The 16,028-nt window shown below is 49.1% G+C and overlaps 1 protein-coding gene across 2 annotated transcripts in view; it reads right to left on the bottom strand.

Annotated features, from left to right (window-relative positions):
* The window catches only part of LOC140425038 (adenylate cyclase type 1-like), a 547,118-nt gene that overhangs the window by 119,199 nt on the left and 411,891 nt on the right, over positions 1-16,028 (bottom strand). For both annotated transcript variants that reach the window (XM_072508827.1, XM_072508828.1), the window contains 3 exons: positions 13,636-13,725; positions 10,217-10,473; positions 9,164-9,290 (listed from right to left, as the gene is read on the bottom strand). In XM_072508827.1, coding sequence (XP_072364928.1) covers positions 9,164-9,290; positions 10,217-10,473; positions 13,636-13,725 — 474 coding nt within the window. The remainder of the gene's footprint in view (positions 1-9,163; positions 9,291-10,216; positions 10,474-13,635; positions 13,726-16,028) is intronic.

Below are 16,028 nucleotides of genomic sequence, written 5' to 3'. Positions count from 1 at the left end.
CCTCCAATCCCATTAGCGAGTGAAGCATCGTGCTCACATATGTCCCGACGTCCGCCCCTTCGGGAAGACCCAGAACCCTTAGATTCTTCCTCCTCGAGTTATTCTCTAGTACTTCCAACCTTTCCACACACCTTTTGTGCTGTGCCTCGTGCGTCTCTGCCTTCACCACCAGGCCCTGTATTTCGTCTTCGTTTTCAGCAGCCTTTGCCTTCACGACCCGAAGCTCCAGCTCTTGGGTCCTCTGCTCCTCCTTTAGTCCTTCAATCGCCTGTAATATCAGGGCCAACAGCTCCTTCTTCAACTCCTTTTTCAGCTCTTCCACACAGCTCTTGTTGCTCCGGGCCCCATAACAAACGGCCACCTTCCGACACCATCTTGCTTTGAGCTTCCCTTCCTTGCCGCTGCTCCAGAGGATCCTCCGCAATCCGGCCGCTATCCTCTCCCTTATCCATACGTGTCCGGGGGGGGATTCCCTTCTGGTTTACCGCACAGTGTCTTTGGCCGTTTAAATTGCCGTTGGGGCTCCTATTAAGAGCCCAAAAGTCTGTTCCAACGGGAGCTGCCGAAACGTGCGACTTAGCTGGTCATCGCTGCACCCGGAAGTCCACCTTCTTTCTTCAATAGTGGATCAGTGACATTAGGCGTCTTTTTAATATGGCGCCTGGACGCAATGGTAGTCCATGTGCCATCAGGCCTGCTCCGCCATGGACTATGGTGTTAAACACTCTGTTGCATAATTACTGAGGTCTGGGCCAGAAAATATGACATGGTTTCCTGCAGCCTCCGCAGCAGGAAACACTCCACACCCCAGCCAGGGAACTTAGCCCCAGATGGGAGAACTCTGCCTTATAACTCAACATGTTATCTACTTATGGTTATTTATTATTCCCATCCCTCCTTTGTGTAAATCAAATGTAATACAGTGCAACATGAACCCTTAAACTAACCTCAGAGACCACGAATAGAATTTATGATACCCATCAACTGTCGTTATGATTTCTGAGTGAGACCTTCAAACAGTAATTGATTGGAGGCATGCAATTCTGAGGACTTAAACATACTAGAAACTTTGAAATTTTGCATCTTAACATGGAGCAGCGAGTGGAAACTCTTACGATATTTATGCAGCTCGAATTTGCAACCAAATCCCAGGAGTAAAGATGCCGGTGTCTGAAGCTACAACACCACATATTTTCTTGTTGACAATAATATAAATCAATACAAAAGCTACAATTCTTGCATAAATTACTCATCTATTTACTCACACAGTATGACCTTGAAAATTCACAATGCTACTTACACCAGCGTTGCTCACTTCGGACTGAATGTCAACTCATTGATCACCTGCATTCTTGAGCTCACCAGAGAAGATGAAGTCAGCTAACTTAATTACCCACATACCTTTCAATGCCCCAACACTCATGTATAATTGAATAATTTTGCTGTATCAGGGGGTGAGAGCCTGCAATAAGTTTGGTACATTTGGAAGGACACATTGCAAGCATACTGGCAGAGTATCAGTGAAGCACTGAACATTTACAAAGACTGAGCTGTCAGGTAGGTGGCAAAGACTCCCAAAGAATGTGTTATAACCTGCCGACTTGCCATTGGCTGGGGACTAACGACTATCCCACAATCATGTGGGAGTCTGAGCTTCCCCAATGAGGGAGGCGGAGAAACCACTAGTAAACTCCTAGTATAAATAAGCTGGCCAGTTCAGGAACCAGGGGGAAGGAGTATGTAGCAAGGGAAGTTACTGCTACTGTTATGTATATATGTTGTAGTAAATAAATGTTATTACTTTGTATCCTTAAAACTCGTGCTGGATTCTTCGTGGCCCTTACAAAACTGGCAACGAGGGTTAAAGTGAATAGCTGTCTACACTGCTGAAGCCACCTCCCTGGATTTTTGTTGGATACAGGTTGGAAGTTGTTTTCTATTATACCATGCCTCTGTACGGACATTTGGATGTTTTTGATGCTGCGCTGGAAAGCTGGAACCAGTACACACAACGGATGCGTTACTATTTCCGGGCAAACAATATCACCGAAAACGAGCGGCAGGTGGTCATATTGCTCACCGCCTGCGGCCCGCATACGTTTGGGGTGATTAGGAGCCTTACGTACACAGCTGCGCCGGACACCAAAACGTTTGATGAACTTGTGAATATAGTGGGGCAACACTTTAACCCAACCCCGTCCACGATAGTCCAGCGTTACCGGTTAATACCGCTGAGAGGACCCCTGGAGAATCCCTTGCCGATTTTCTATCCAGGCTACGCAGGATTGCGGAGTACTGTGACTATGGTGAGACCTTGTCAGAAATGTTACGCGACCGTTTGGTTTGCGGTATTAACAATGCAGCCACCCAGAGAAAGTTGTTAGCGGAGCCAACATTGACTTTTCAACAGGCCATTCAAATAGTCTTGTCCCGAGAGAGCGCAGAGCGAGGAGTACAGGAGCTACAGGGAATGGAAGTGCATGCCTTGGGGCGCAACCCTTTCCGTCCGAAAATGTCCCCCCGCACTCCTGCGGTACCTTGGGCAAGGCAACGTCCGGACCGACGCCAGTGGCCATCGGACATTCCTCCCCGAAGGGAGTCTTCTCCAGAGCCAATGGATGAGGAGCCATGTCCGTGTCAGATTTGTAGGCGCCGACCCTGTCGCGGACGGCGGTCCTGGGGGCGCCAGAGGCGCCGTCGTTCCGACCAAAACTGGGACCAGCCAGGGGCCGTAACTGGGACCAGCCCAGAGGCCGTACCTTCCATGTGGATGAACCTGCGGCGACTACTCCTGAGGATGTGGAGACGGAGGACGACTGCCTGCAGCTGCATTGTGTGGCTGCTCCCCGTGTGGCCCCCATTAAGGTGACAGTACGGGTCAATGGCCACCTGCTTGAGATGGAGTTGGATACTGGCGCAGCGGTCTCCGTGATCGCCCAGAGGACATTCGACCGCATCAAGCAGGGTATACAGACCCTTACATTAACCGACTCACAAGCCAGGTTGGCCACCTACACGGGGGAACCACTGGACATTGCAGGAACTACAATGACCCCTCTTGTCTATGGACGCCAGGAGGGGCGTTTCCCACTTATCGTGGTGCGTGGCCATGGGCCCAGCCTGTTGGGTCGGGACTGGTTGCGCCATTTGCGGTTGCAATGGCAGCACATCCTCCAAACAGTTTCTGAAGGGTTGACTGAGGTGCTAGGACGATACCCAGATGTATTCCAGCCAGGTTTGGGGAAAATAAAAGGGGCCGTAGCCCGTATCCAAGTTGAACCACGAGCCACGCCGCGCTATTTCCGGGCGCGCCCAGTGCCTTACGCCTTGCTCGAGAAGGTAGAAGGGGAGCCCACTCGTTTGGAGAGTTTGGGTATTATCAGGCCCGTCCGTTTTGCTGACTGGGCAGCACCAATTGTACCTGTAATGAAGCCAGATGCCACAGTTCGCTTGTGTGGCGACTATAAACTTAGTGAATACAGTTTCCCGACTCGACCGATATCCAATGCCTCGCATAGAGGATCTCTACGCGAAACTTGCAGGTGGACTCTCGTTCACAAAATTAGATATGAGTCACGCCTACCTGCAGTTGGAGCTGGACCCTGCCTCCCGACCATATGTAACGATTAATACACACCGGGGCCTGTATGAATATACACGGTTGCCCTTTGGAGTATCCTCTGCCTGCGCAATTTTTCAACGTGTTATGGAGGGCATTTTGAGAGGTTTACCACGTGTGGCTGTCTACCTAGATGACGTTTTGATTACAGGGACGTCGGAGCAAGAACATTTGGAAAATCTGGAGGCTGTCCTTAGATGCCTTTCAGAGGCTGGAGTCCGTTTACGTCGCACAAAGTGCGTATTTCAGGCAAAGGAAGTAGTCTACCTAGGTTATCGGGTGGACCGCGAAGATCTGCACCCCGTCGCAGAGAAGGTGCGTGCAATTCAACATGCCCCCGCCCCGACTGACACTTCGCATCTTCGTTCTTTTCTCGGTCTCGTAAACTATTACAGGAAGTTCCTCCCCAATCTGGCAACTACGCTGGCCCCTTTGCACCTTCGGCTAAAGAAAAATCACACCTGGGTTTGGGGTCAGCCGCAAGAAATCGCTTTCCGGCGGGTAAAGCAACAATTGTCGTCGTCTGGGTTACTAACCCACTATGATTCTGGAAAGCCTTTGCTCGTCACATGTGATGCATCCCCGTATGGTATTGGGGCCGTCCTGTCCCACAAGATGGAGAACGGGGCCAAGCGACCGATAGCTTTCGCCTCCCGCACATTGACCTCAGCGGAGAAAAAATACGCGCAGATCGAGAAGAAAGGCCTGGCAGTGGTTTTTGCGGTGAAACGCTTCCACCAGTACATGTACGGCCGCCATTTCACTATCGTGACTGATCATAAGCCCCTGCTGGGACTTTTCAGAGAGGATAAGCCAATACCGCCCATTGCTTCTGCACGGATCCAGCGCTGGGCTTTGTTGCTTGCTGCATACAAGTATTCTCTGGAGCACAAACCAGGAACGCAGATAGCAAATGCCGACACACTGAGCTGATTGCCTTTATCGACCGGCCCCATGTCGACCCCCACGACCGGTGAGGTAGTTGCAACCCTAAATTTTATGGACACCTTGCCTGTCACGGCATCACAGATCCGTGAGTGGACCCAGACGGAGCCAGTCCTGTCAAAGGTTCGGCACATAGTCCTGTATGGTGGGCAGCATAGACAGCTCCCAGGCGAGTTGCGGGCATTTTCCTCCAAGCTGTCAGAATTCAGCGTGGAAGACGGCATCCTCTTGTGGGGGATGCGTGTGATTGTCCCGGAAAAAGGCCAGGAGCTGATACTATCAGACTTGCACAATGGGCATCCAGGTGTGACCAAAATGAAAATATTGGCCCGGAGTTATGTCTGGTGGCCAGGCCTCGACACCGACATTGAGAAGGTGGCCCAAAACTGCTCCATTTGCCAGGAGCATCAGAAGTTTCCGCCGGCCGCACCCCTACATCACTGGGAATGGCCAGGGCGGCCTTGGGCACGCTTACATGCAGATTTCGCAGGCCCTTTTCAGGGATCCATGTTCCTTCTACTAATTGACGCCCAGTCCAAATGGCTAGAGGTGCATAAGATGCAGGGGACAACGTCCTGCACAACAATTGAAAAGATGCGTTTATCGTTTAGTACGCATGGCTTCCCCGAGGTGCTGGTCATGGATAATGGCACTCCATTCACGAGTGAGGAGCTCGCTAGGTTCACAAAGATGAACGGCATCCGCCATATCCGCACTGCCCCTTACCACCCGGCTTCAAATGGGTTGGCAGAGCGCGCAGTGCAGACATTCAAAAGAGGCCTAAAGAAGCAGTCTTCCGGATCAATGGACACGAGACTGGCTCGCTTTTTGTTTACGTACAGGACCACCCCCTATGCAGTGACTGGGGTAGCTCCCGCAGAACTCCTCATGGGCCGGAGACTTCGCACCCGCCTTAGTATGGTTTTCCCGGACATTGGTGCAAAAGTACGCCGCACACAAGAACGGCAGGGACAGGGATTTTCTCGGCATCGTCCGATTCGGCAGTTTGCGCCCGGTGACCCAGTATTCGTTCGGAATTTTGCTGGTGGTGCCCAATGGGTTCCTGGTGTAATCTTTCGCCAAACGGGCCCTATATCTTACCAAGTGCAAGCCCAGGGTCGTCTCCAGCGAAAACATGTAGACCACGTTCGGTCCAGAAGATCATCCCCTCAAAAGATTCCCCGCCCCCGGAGCTCATTTCAACAGCCGCAGAGACCAGAGACAAGGGAAGGTAGTCCTCACAATCTTCCACTGGTGCCTCACTCGAAGCCTGCGCAGGTCGTTACGGGACCGAATGGAGATCGAGACGCTGACATGACGGAGGCAGCAGACTCTGACTCCGAGATGGAGACACAGGATGCATCAGAAGGGGAATCCTCGGGTCCACGGGCCGTGGATGTACAACCGCGCCGTTCATCACAGAAGCGCCGGTCTCCGTCTCGTTACACGCCGCCTGATCCAGCGCCGCGTGCAAATGGCGTCCGGCCTGCGGCCAAACGGGTCCGACGCCGTCCTTCGCCAGGGCATTCAGTGGATTCCTTGGACTTTGGGGGGGGAGGGATGTTATAACCTGCCTACTTACCATTGGCTGGGGACTAATGACTATCCCACAATCATGTGGGAGTATGAGCTTCCCCAATGAGGGGGGCGGAGAAACCACTAGTAAACTCCTAGTATAAATAAGCTGGCCAGTTCAGGAACCAGGGGGAAGGAGTATGTAGCATGGGAAGTTACTGCTACTGTTATGTATATATGTTATAGTAAATAAATGTTATTACTTTGTATCCTTAAAACTCGTGCTGGATTCTTCGTGGCCCTTACAAAAGAATGGAACACAGCATTGGAAGGAGGTAGAAAACACCATTAAATATTAATTTGAATAATCTGCAAACTCACTCTAACCAAACTGTTTGTATTTCCCCCAGGTTTGCTGAGAAGTGTATTAGTTTTTTTCTGGATAAACCTTTGGCAGACACCCTGAACATTATTGCACAGATCCTTGATGATTGCTTGAAATGAACCTGTGGCACGGATGTTGAGTTGGTCATTATTTTTCCAGTAACAGGCAGGGCTATCTAGGCACATAGCCTCACAGTACCTCGCGCAGGTTTCCTTTTGCTCATTTGGTAAAGTACACTTTTTCTATGTGGAGATCCTTATTTAGGGCAGCACAATAGCACAGTGGTTAGCACTGTTGCTTCACAGCACCAGGTCATTGTTTGTGTGGAGTCCGGACATTCTCCCTGGGTCTGCGTGTGTTTCCTCCGACTGCTCTGGTTTCCTCCCACAAGGGGGAGGAAAGACGTACTGTTAGGTGAATTGGACATTCTGAATTCCCCCTCAGTGGACCCGAACAGGCGACGTATTGTGGCAACTAGGGGATTTGCACAGTAACTTCATTGCAGTGTAAGCTTACTTGCGACAATAATAAAGATTATTATTGAGAACTTCATAGAATCTAAGTTGCCAATTAATTCCTCAATGCTATGACTGGGGGTGTGGGTGGGGTGGAAGGCTGAGGGAGGATCAGTGCTGTAATATCTTGTAGGGCATTACCTCCTCAAAAACTGTATTAATCATCTTTACTCCATCTTGCACTAATCCTTTCTAGAAAACAGAGTCATCGTTAAGAGCTGGATGCACCTTGCTGCAACTGTGGCTGGAATTCTCCGGCCATCGGGATTCTCTTTTCCCACTGGCAGAGCATGCCCGCGCATATGTTTCCTGGCAGCATGGGGTAGCTTCAATGGGAAATTCCATTGGACGAGGCGGGAGTAGAGAATCCTGCCACCAGGAAATGGGGCACGACTGAGAAACATGCGGCTGGGAAAAGGGAGAATCCCGCTCATTCTCTGACACCAGGCGGGATTTTCCGACCCCCCCCCGCCGGGTCTGAGAATCGCCAGGGGGCGGCGTGAATCTCGCCCCGTCACTCCGACTCTGGATTCCGAATTCTCCGGTGCCGGTTTTTCGGCGGGGGCGGGAATTGCATTGCGCCGGTCGGGGTTGCCAATGGCACCCCCGGCGGTTCACCGCTCCGCGATGGGCCGAGCAGCCGCCCGATTTCTGCCGGTCCCGCCGGCGTAAATCAAACCAGGTCCGTACCGGCGGGACCTGGCTCTGCGGGCGGCCTGCAGAGTCCTCTGGGGGGGCCACCATGGCCGGCGCGTAGAAGAACCCCCCAGCGCATGCGCTGGGATGACGCCAGCACACACTGGCGCTCCCATGCATGCGTCAACTCGCGCCAGCCGGCGGAGGCCCTTCCGCGCCGTCTGGCGCGGTGCCACCCCGCAATCGCCAGCCTAGCCCCTGAAGGTGCGGAGGCCCGACCCGCCGGGTAGAGGAGAATCCCACCCCAGATTCCTGGGGGGAAATTCTCCCCCAACGGCGCGATGTCCGCCGACTGGCACCAAAGACGGCGCCAATCAGACGGGCATCGCGCCGGCCCAAAGGTCCGGAATGCTCCGCATCTTTGGCGGCCTAGCCCCAACATTGAGGGGCTAGGCCGACGCCGGAGGGATTTCCGCCCCGCCAGCTGGCGGAAATGGCGTTTGTTGCCCCGCCAGCTGGCACGGAAATGCGGCGCATGCGCGGGAGCGTCAGCGGCCGCTGTCAGTTTCCCGGCGCATGCACGGGAGCATCAGCGGCCGCTGTCAGTTTCCCGCGCATGCGCAGTGGGGAGAGTCTCTTCCGCCTCCGCCATGGTGGAGGCCGTAGCGGAGGCGGAAGGGAAAGAGTGCCCCCACGGCACAGGCCCGCCCGCGGATCGGTGGGCCCCGATCCCGGGCCAGGCCACCGTGGGAGCACCCCCCAGGATCAGATCGCCCCGCGCCCCCCCTCCAGGACCCCGGAGCCCGCCCACGCTGCCTGGTCCCGCCGGTAAATACCAGGTTTGATTTACGCCGGCGGGCCAGGCAATTTCTGGGCGGGACTTCGGCCCATCCGGGCCGGAGAATCCAGCGGGGGGTCCCGCCAACCGGCGCGGCCCGATTCCCGCCCCTGCCCAATCTCCGGTACCGGAGACTTCGTCGGGGGCGGGGGCGTGATTCACGGCGGCCAACGGCCATTCTCCGACCCGGCGGGGGGTCGGAGGATGACGCCCCAGGTGTGGCGCCCCCCCGGGATTCTCCGTCTCGCAGCCGGCCAAATGATTTCCCATTGTGAGCAACCCCATCCCATCGGGAAATACCCGGGATGCCGGTGCAACGGAGAATCCCGACAGTGGAGAATCCAGCCCATTATATTTTCAGTCCTATTTATTCACTTTTACCAGCAGGACATCTCCCTTTCAGGATGCTGCACTTTTGACTGACAGGTGTTCTTATAAAATTGTTAAAATGAAAATGGTATGAAACATAAATGTAAATCAACGAAGGACGAAGTAAGATTACTGACTTCAGGATGAGAGAAGAAGCATCAAGGCAAAATTAAACAAAATTGATTTTCAGCTGCTTAATGCAGCTGAACATTTTGTTTATCTTTCTTTTTCTCATTTCCAGCAGATGAGACTTTTCCTTTTATGAATAAACTTAACTTCTTTCTCCCCTGTTCTGTTTGGTTGGGTTCAAGCACATGTAATTGTTTTAATAAGAAGCTTACCTGTGCTGCCCAGAGGTAGTCTAAACGTAACTTTAGGTCCAATTGTCTGGAGTGAAGAGCAAGTGCACAAGAGAAAAGTAGGATTGCCAAGATAGATTCATATCCCCGGATATAAAATGAGCCACGTCTTGAGAAATTAACAGAACAGAAAAACACATTTAGTAAAACCATTCAGTATTATCTATTCATTTAAGTAGGAAAGATAATGTATGCATTAGTCATTGTAGGTAGTAATAATGAATTAAGTATGCATGGTTGGAACAAATCAAAGTGCTCCTTTTGCGAAATACATATCTGCAAAGTATTAGAAAAATAAATACTCGCTTTATGATTATTCTAGAAATTGCTCACAGCAATGTTATAAGAGCTATTTTTAAAAAGGCTGGGTGACTACACAGAGAAGCTAAGGGTATATGGAGTGAAAAATAAACATGTTTTTAGTGAACAACTTCCATGTTTCTCTTTTCTCTTCAATTTTAACAGTGTGGTTCTTTCACTTCCCCAAAAATAGGTTTGTATGGCACATTACATACAAAGTGGAATATTCCTGTCTTTTTCATAATTATCATAGAATCATAGAATCCCTACAGTGCAGAAGGAGGCCATTCAGACCATCAAGTCTGCACTGACCCTCTGTAAAAGCACCCTACCGAGGTCCAATCCCTCGCCTATCCCTGTAACCCCATCTAACCTTTGGACACTTAGGGGCAATTTAGCATGGCCAATCCACCTAACCTGCAAATCTTTGGACTGTGGGAGGAAACCGGAGCACCCAGGGGAAACCCACGCAGACACGGGGAGAACGTGCAGACTCCGCACAGAGAGTGACCCAAGGCTAGAATTGAACCTGGGACCTGCTGTGAGGCAGCAGTGTTAAGCACTGTGCCACCATGCCGCCCCTTTCACAATATTATTCATAATATAATAACTACTACTGCAGACCTAACTTAGTCACACTTAATTTTAACGTATAGTATTGATAAATATATAATCAGGAAAGAGCTTTAAGAGTAATATGCATTTGATAGTATCTTGAAATAATTAAATGCTTACCCCATTGCTCTTCTGTATCCACTCATCTCAAAAATTACTATATATAAAATAGTGACGATGAGGAGTAGGATCATTTTTGGTAATGAAGATATGCGTAGGAATATTGCAAGACTTAGTGTTCCAACAACACAAGCAAGAAAAGCATAATGGGCTGCATCACAGGGCAATTCAGTCATTGTTTTATTGAGCCCATCAGGGGCAATAATAACAATGGAGGTGCTTGAGTTGGTTGTCCATAGCCAAGGCATGCAGCCAACCTGTGGAAAACACACAAATTAACAAGGATTTACACTTTTTCCTGAAAACAAATCCTTAGAAAATCCTGTGCTATAACTCAATAATAAAAATTGACTGTGCCTAATTTGTCTTGATACATTATAATATTAAGAAATGAAATGAATGGAATAGAATACCTACAGTGCAGAAGGAGGCCATTCGACCCATCGTGCCTGTACAGGCCCTGTGAAAAATCACCCTACCTAGGCCCACTCACCTGACTTATCGCCGTAATTGCATAACCCCACCTAATCTGCAAATCCTTGGACATTAAGGGACAATTTAGCATGGCCAATCCACCTCATTTGCACATCTTGGATTGTGGGAGGAAACTGGAGCACCTGGAGGAAACCCACGCAGACACGGGGGAAAAAGTGCAAACTCCACACAGTCACACAAGGTTGGAATTGAACCCGGGTCCCTGGCGCTGTGAGGCAGCAGTGCTCATCACTGTGCTACCGTGCCATCCCTGTTAAGATCAATGTTTGGATCAATGGAACACTTCTGTACTTACTTTATAATTACAGATTGTACTTGCTGTTCTTGTAATCCATTGTTGACATGCAAGGTGAATTTAAAATAAAACTTTCCAAAGTTTTGTCATTTTTTATAGTAAAGGAAATAAACATGAAGCTAAAGTCTAACATTCCACTATTAATGGATTTGATGGTCACCGCGGATACAACAGGCTGCAGGGCCTCGCCTCTTTCTGAGCAGTAAAACTCTATGGGCGGGATTCTCCCAACGGGAGTCTAAGTGCCGATGCCAGAGTAAAAACCGGAGTGTTTTATCCAGCGTCGGCGCCCGTTCCCAGACCCCTATCTCCCCCCTCTGTGGGGCTAGCAGGGGCGTCGCGCGATTTATGGGGCGGGGCCTGGGCATGGCGTCAGTGACCCGGCGCCGCGTAAAAGACCCGGCGCCGCGTAAAAGAAGCGGCGCCTTGGGTCCCGCGCATGCGCAGTTGGGCCGGCGCCAACTAGCGCATGCGCGGTGGCCGTCCTCCCCCAGGCCGCGAATGGATCCAGGCTCGCCAGCGGATGAAAGGAGGCCCGCCGACAGAGAGGCCAGCCCACCGATCGGTTGGTCCCGATCGCATACCAGGCCACTCCGGAGGGCCCCCCCCCCCCCCCCCCCAGGAACAGAGCCCCCCTCCTCCCCCCCACAGGCCGACCCCCAAGCCTTCGCGACGAGTAACCCCGCCAGCGACCAGGTGTGGATGGCGCCGGTGGGACTAGGCCGTCTACGCACGGCCGCTCGGCCCATCCGGGCCGGAGAATCGGCGCTCGGCATTTGCGGCGATTCTCCGAGCGGCCCGCCGCGATTCGCACGGCGCTGGTTTCGGGGGGGGTGGGAGAATCGCGTGCGGCGGTCGGGGCGGGGTGGTGCGATTCGCGCGGCGCACCGGCTATTCTCCCACACGGCGGGGGAGGGAGAATACCGCCCTCTATGACTGTATTAGCATAACCCAGCAAGACGTCACTGTGATTGGACCTAAATAAAGTTTTTATGCAGTGAGTGATTGGAATATGGAAATGCACTGCCTGAGAGAGTGGCAGAAGCAGATTCAGTTTGGACTTTCAAAAGAGACTTGAATAATTTTCTGAAGGGAAAACAAATGCAAGTCTATGGAGAAAAGGTAAGGGAATGGGACGAGCTAAGTAGCTCTTATGGAGAGCTGATATGAATACGAATGATTGAATGACCTCTTTCTGTGCTGTAATTATTGATGAATTAGTGAATTATAAAACTAAAGACTGGTTAGAATCTCCTTTGTAAATATCTCCATAATAATAATTATTTACTTTGCGTTATGCTCTGTCTTGTTTCAAAGTACCTCTCAAAATAAATTACTTTTTGAATTAACAACTGTCATTACAGATAATGGCAATAATTTTGTTCCTGCAACATCTGTGATATAGCTGACCAGTTAATCCTGTTGTTATCCTGGTTAAGAAAGAAATATTGGTCAGGACACCTCAGCACTTCTTCAAATATTGCCCTTGCTCCAGAACTGGGAGGCGCCAATTTAATTTAAGGTCTAATCCAAAGGACAGAGCTGCTCTATACTCTAACAATTATTTTCCCACAATGTTACTCCCACTTTCTCTCCTAAGTTTCTCTTCTTCACAAACTTAAAAATCGAGAAATCCTCAACAAAAACAAATAAAAACAGACGAAGAACATGAAAAAAGTGTGAGAAAGGACAATTGTAAAACATGGAAGTTAATATATTAGAATAGTTTTTAAATTAAAGTCTGATTAAGGATACAGCACATCAGGTTCCGAGTGCTGTACATCATTCAAATCCATCTGGATCTTGTTGGTTGTTTGTTAGCCTACAGCAACGATGGCAGAAGAAATTTTTGAGATGTTGCTTTATAAATCCTCTTAGATGGTATCACTCTGTTACCTCAAATGGAAAAGGCTGCAAAAGCAATCACCAAAGTTATGCTTCTCGGTTTAATGGGAGTCAACTTCACTACTGTTCTGTAGTGGATGGGACTTCAGTATTCTTGAACCACTGGCTCATTGTTATGTTTCAGTCCTGTTTGCACAGACTCTCCCAGAGCACTTCATTATTATTTGTGCATTGGCCTTGCCTGTCATTACTCAGTGTAAAGGTTCACACATATGTGGAGATATTACACTGGAACCTGATTCTGTCATCATATGACATAGATGCAGGCGCAGTACCATTCTTTTCCTGGTGTCCTGGCCAACATTCCTCCCTCATCTATCCAACAACCTTTTCAGTAAGAATATTGAGAAGGAGAAATTTTGCTTGATTTTTTTCTTTTCTTAATCTAAAGGCACGGAAGCTACTTTTACCATTACCCCGACTGAGATTATCAAACGTAATTCTGACCAGGGATTGAACCTAGGCCCTTCTGAATCTGCAGAGGAAAGCTTTTTGAGCTGCTGGAATAGAGTCCCATTGATGGATAATCAAACAGCATCATAAAAATGGCTACTTGCTTGAAATTTATTATACCCAAGCCTAAAATGACCAAAACAAAAAGTAAATTTGCTCAGTTAAGAACAGAATTTGCATTCATTGCCAATAGCCATTCCATACTCTGTTTATGCCATTTTCACTGCAGACAAGCATTTGATACAATCAAAGTAGCCTGACATTTGCTTACCACACATCCCTGGGCAACAGAATAAGTTAAGATTACGATGAAGACGCAGATAATGGTTCGAATTTGGATTGTCAGGCACCCTGGAAAACACTAAAGAGGCAATCAATTATATTTCATTAAATTGTACTCACAATACATTTCAAAAGTAATATTCCTACTGTATTTGTCAGATTTCAGTTGTCATAAATGCAAATGTTTCTGCTACATTTTCAGAGCAGGGCACAAGAAAAGCTGCACTGTGCGATCTTCACTCACTCCCAGCACCGACCAGGAAGTACTGATAGAAAGTAGGGCCTAGAATATCATGGCCATGATCCTCTTACCTACACCGCCTTCTCGTGTGATTCACTGGTGAAATCACAAGTTCACAGGATCAATCCGAAAGGCCAAGGAATCTAAATATTTCAATTCAGGGAGAAGCTTCCACAACTTCAAAACGTATCATTGTATTTGACATCTGGAAACAAACTTTCTCAATGAGAAATTAGACTCTAATTAATCTTTGGATGTCATAGACATGAAAGATTTTCCACCTTCCGTGGCGTGTTTTGCAGTGGCGGAGCCAGCCCGCCACTGGCCGGATCGTCCAGTCCCGCCACTGTCACATCCTCAGGCGCCGCGGAACACATGCCAGAGGGTTGCTGTTAGTGGGAATGGAGGCGGCAGGAATGGCCGGAAAATCCCATCCAAAGGAACCGGCCAGTTCCACATGCTGCTGTCACTTTACAACAGAATAACATATTGCCCAATATCTGATATAATACTTCTATCTTTAAAAGACAGTTGATGGAATTTTCTGTTTTTTAAACCAAGTGTCATTTTGGGCGGGAAAACGGTGATGAGCCCATCGGCTCCACGGACAGCTTTTCCCATCATATATTTCAAAACTTAGTTGAAAAAGTGCTGGAAGCAATTCCCATGCTGTCACACCACACCCCACTGGCAACACCGGCCTTCCAGCGATTGCCTGATCTAACCGGTATAAAAATAAAAACAAGGATCTCGCCACGGATGCAGAGACCTCACCCCCATGTCCACGGGGTATCCCGTCTGTCATGTTCTGTCGATTGGCCGAAGTAAATGATAAACTACAGAATATCTAATTTAAATAATTTATTATTTAACAACTATGAGATTAACATAACTAAGGTAAATAAAATGAACTACCATCACTAATTAACTATTGTAGAGCTATTGCAATATATGTCTGTTTCCTAGCACGACCTACTCCCAACTCCCAGAGGGAGGCAAGTGGTGGGTTAACACTGCCACCCAGTAGTTGGAAATCGTGCATAACTTCATGTACATAACTACTTTAGGCATATCATCGCACCCTCCTCCTACGCACATGAAAACCCCTCACAGACACAGGTAGAAAGGGGCTGGTTTAGCACAGGGCTAAATCGCTGGCTTTGGAAGCAGACCAAGGCAGGCCAGCAACACAGTTCAATTCCAGTACCAGCCTCCCCGAACAGGCACCGGAATGTGGTGACTAGAGGCCTGTCATAGTAACTTCATTTGAAGCCCACTTGTGACAATAAGCGATTTTCATTTTCAAACCCCTCCCCCACAAACACAGGGATCCTCTCCACCAGACCTTCCCAAAAGAAGCCCGTCTGTTCATTGCCCCCATTACTGCTCCAGGTAGTGCCAGGGAACAGTGCCAGTGTACAGCCCAGGTATGCTCCTCTCACCCCGGGGGCTGTATTTTTGCCGGGGGGTGGGGGGCGGAGAAATGATACAGCGGGTAAGCCCGTTAATGATATTAAAATGTATTAAAATGGGTTTTCCATCATTACATGCCAGAAACCCTGTGACGTCACTGGCAGGGGGTGCGGACAATTGCATTGTGAGATCTTGCCGGCGTAAATCCCGTTTTGACTCTCATGAGATTTATCGCTCCTGTCACCATTTACACCTGCAGCAAATCTGGCACAATTGCTGGCCAGTATATGCTCTATGCTCCAGCTCACCATGACCAGCAGACAATAAATGTATTCCCATCATCAAGCCAATAAATGAATTGCACCTGTATGCAGATCTTTTCTGGACCAACATTGGATTCAACATAACCAAATTATTTAAATGAGTTGTATCAGTTTTATTTGTACAGGTGGTACTAATTGTAGAATAAAAGGTTCTCATCTGATGTATCCATGATATAAAGTCACATGACTAAGTGACTGCAATCTGGTGGGAAGCAGATGTAATAATAATAATGATCACTTATTGTCACATGTAGAATTCAATGAAGTTACTGTGAAAAGCCCCTAGTCGCCACATTCTGGCGCCTGTTCGGGGAAGCCGGGACGGGAATTGAACCCGCGTTGCTGCCTTGTTCTGCATTACAAGCCAACTGTTTAGCCCACTGTGCTAACCTCAAGTAGAGTTGC

This window comes from Scyliorhinus torazame, chromosome 6 (assembly GCF_047496885.1).
Source record: "Scyliorhinus torazame isolate Kashiwa2021f chromosome 6, sScyTor2.1, whole genome shotgun sequence".
Lineage (NCBI taxonomy): Eukaryota > Metazoa > Chordata > Chondrichthyes > Carcharhiniformes > Scyliorhinidae > Scyliorhinus > Scyliorhinus torazame.
This window is presented reverse-complemented; position numbering and strand designations above follow the sequence as displayed.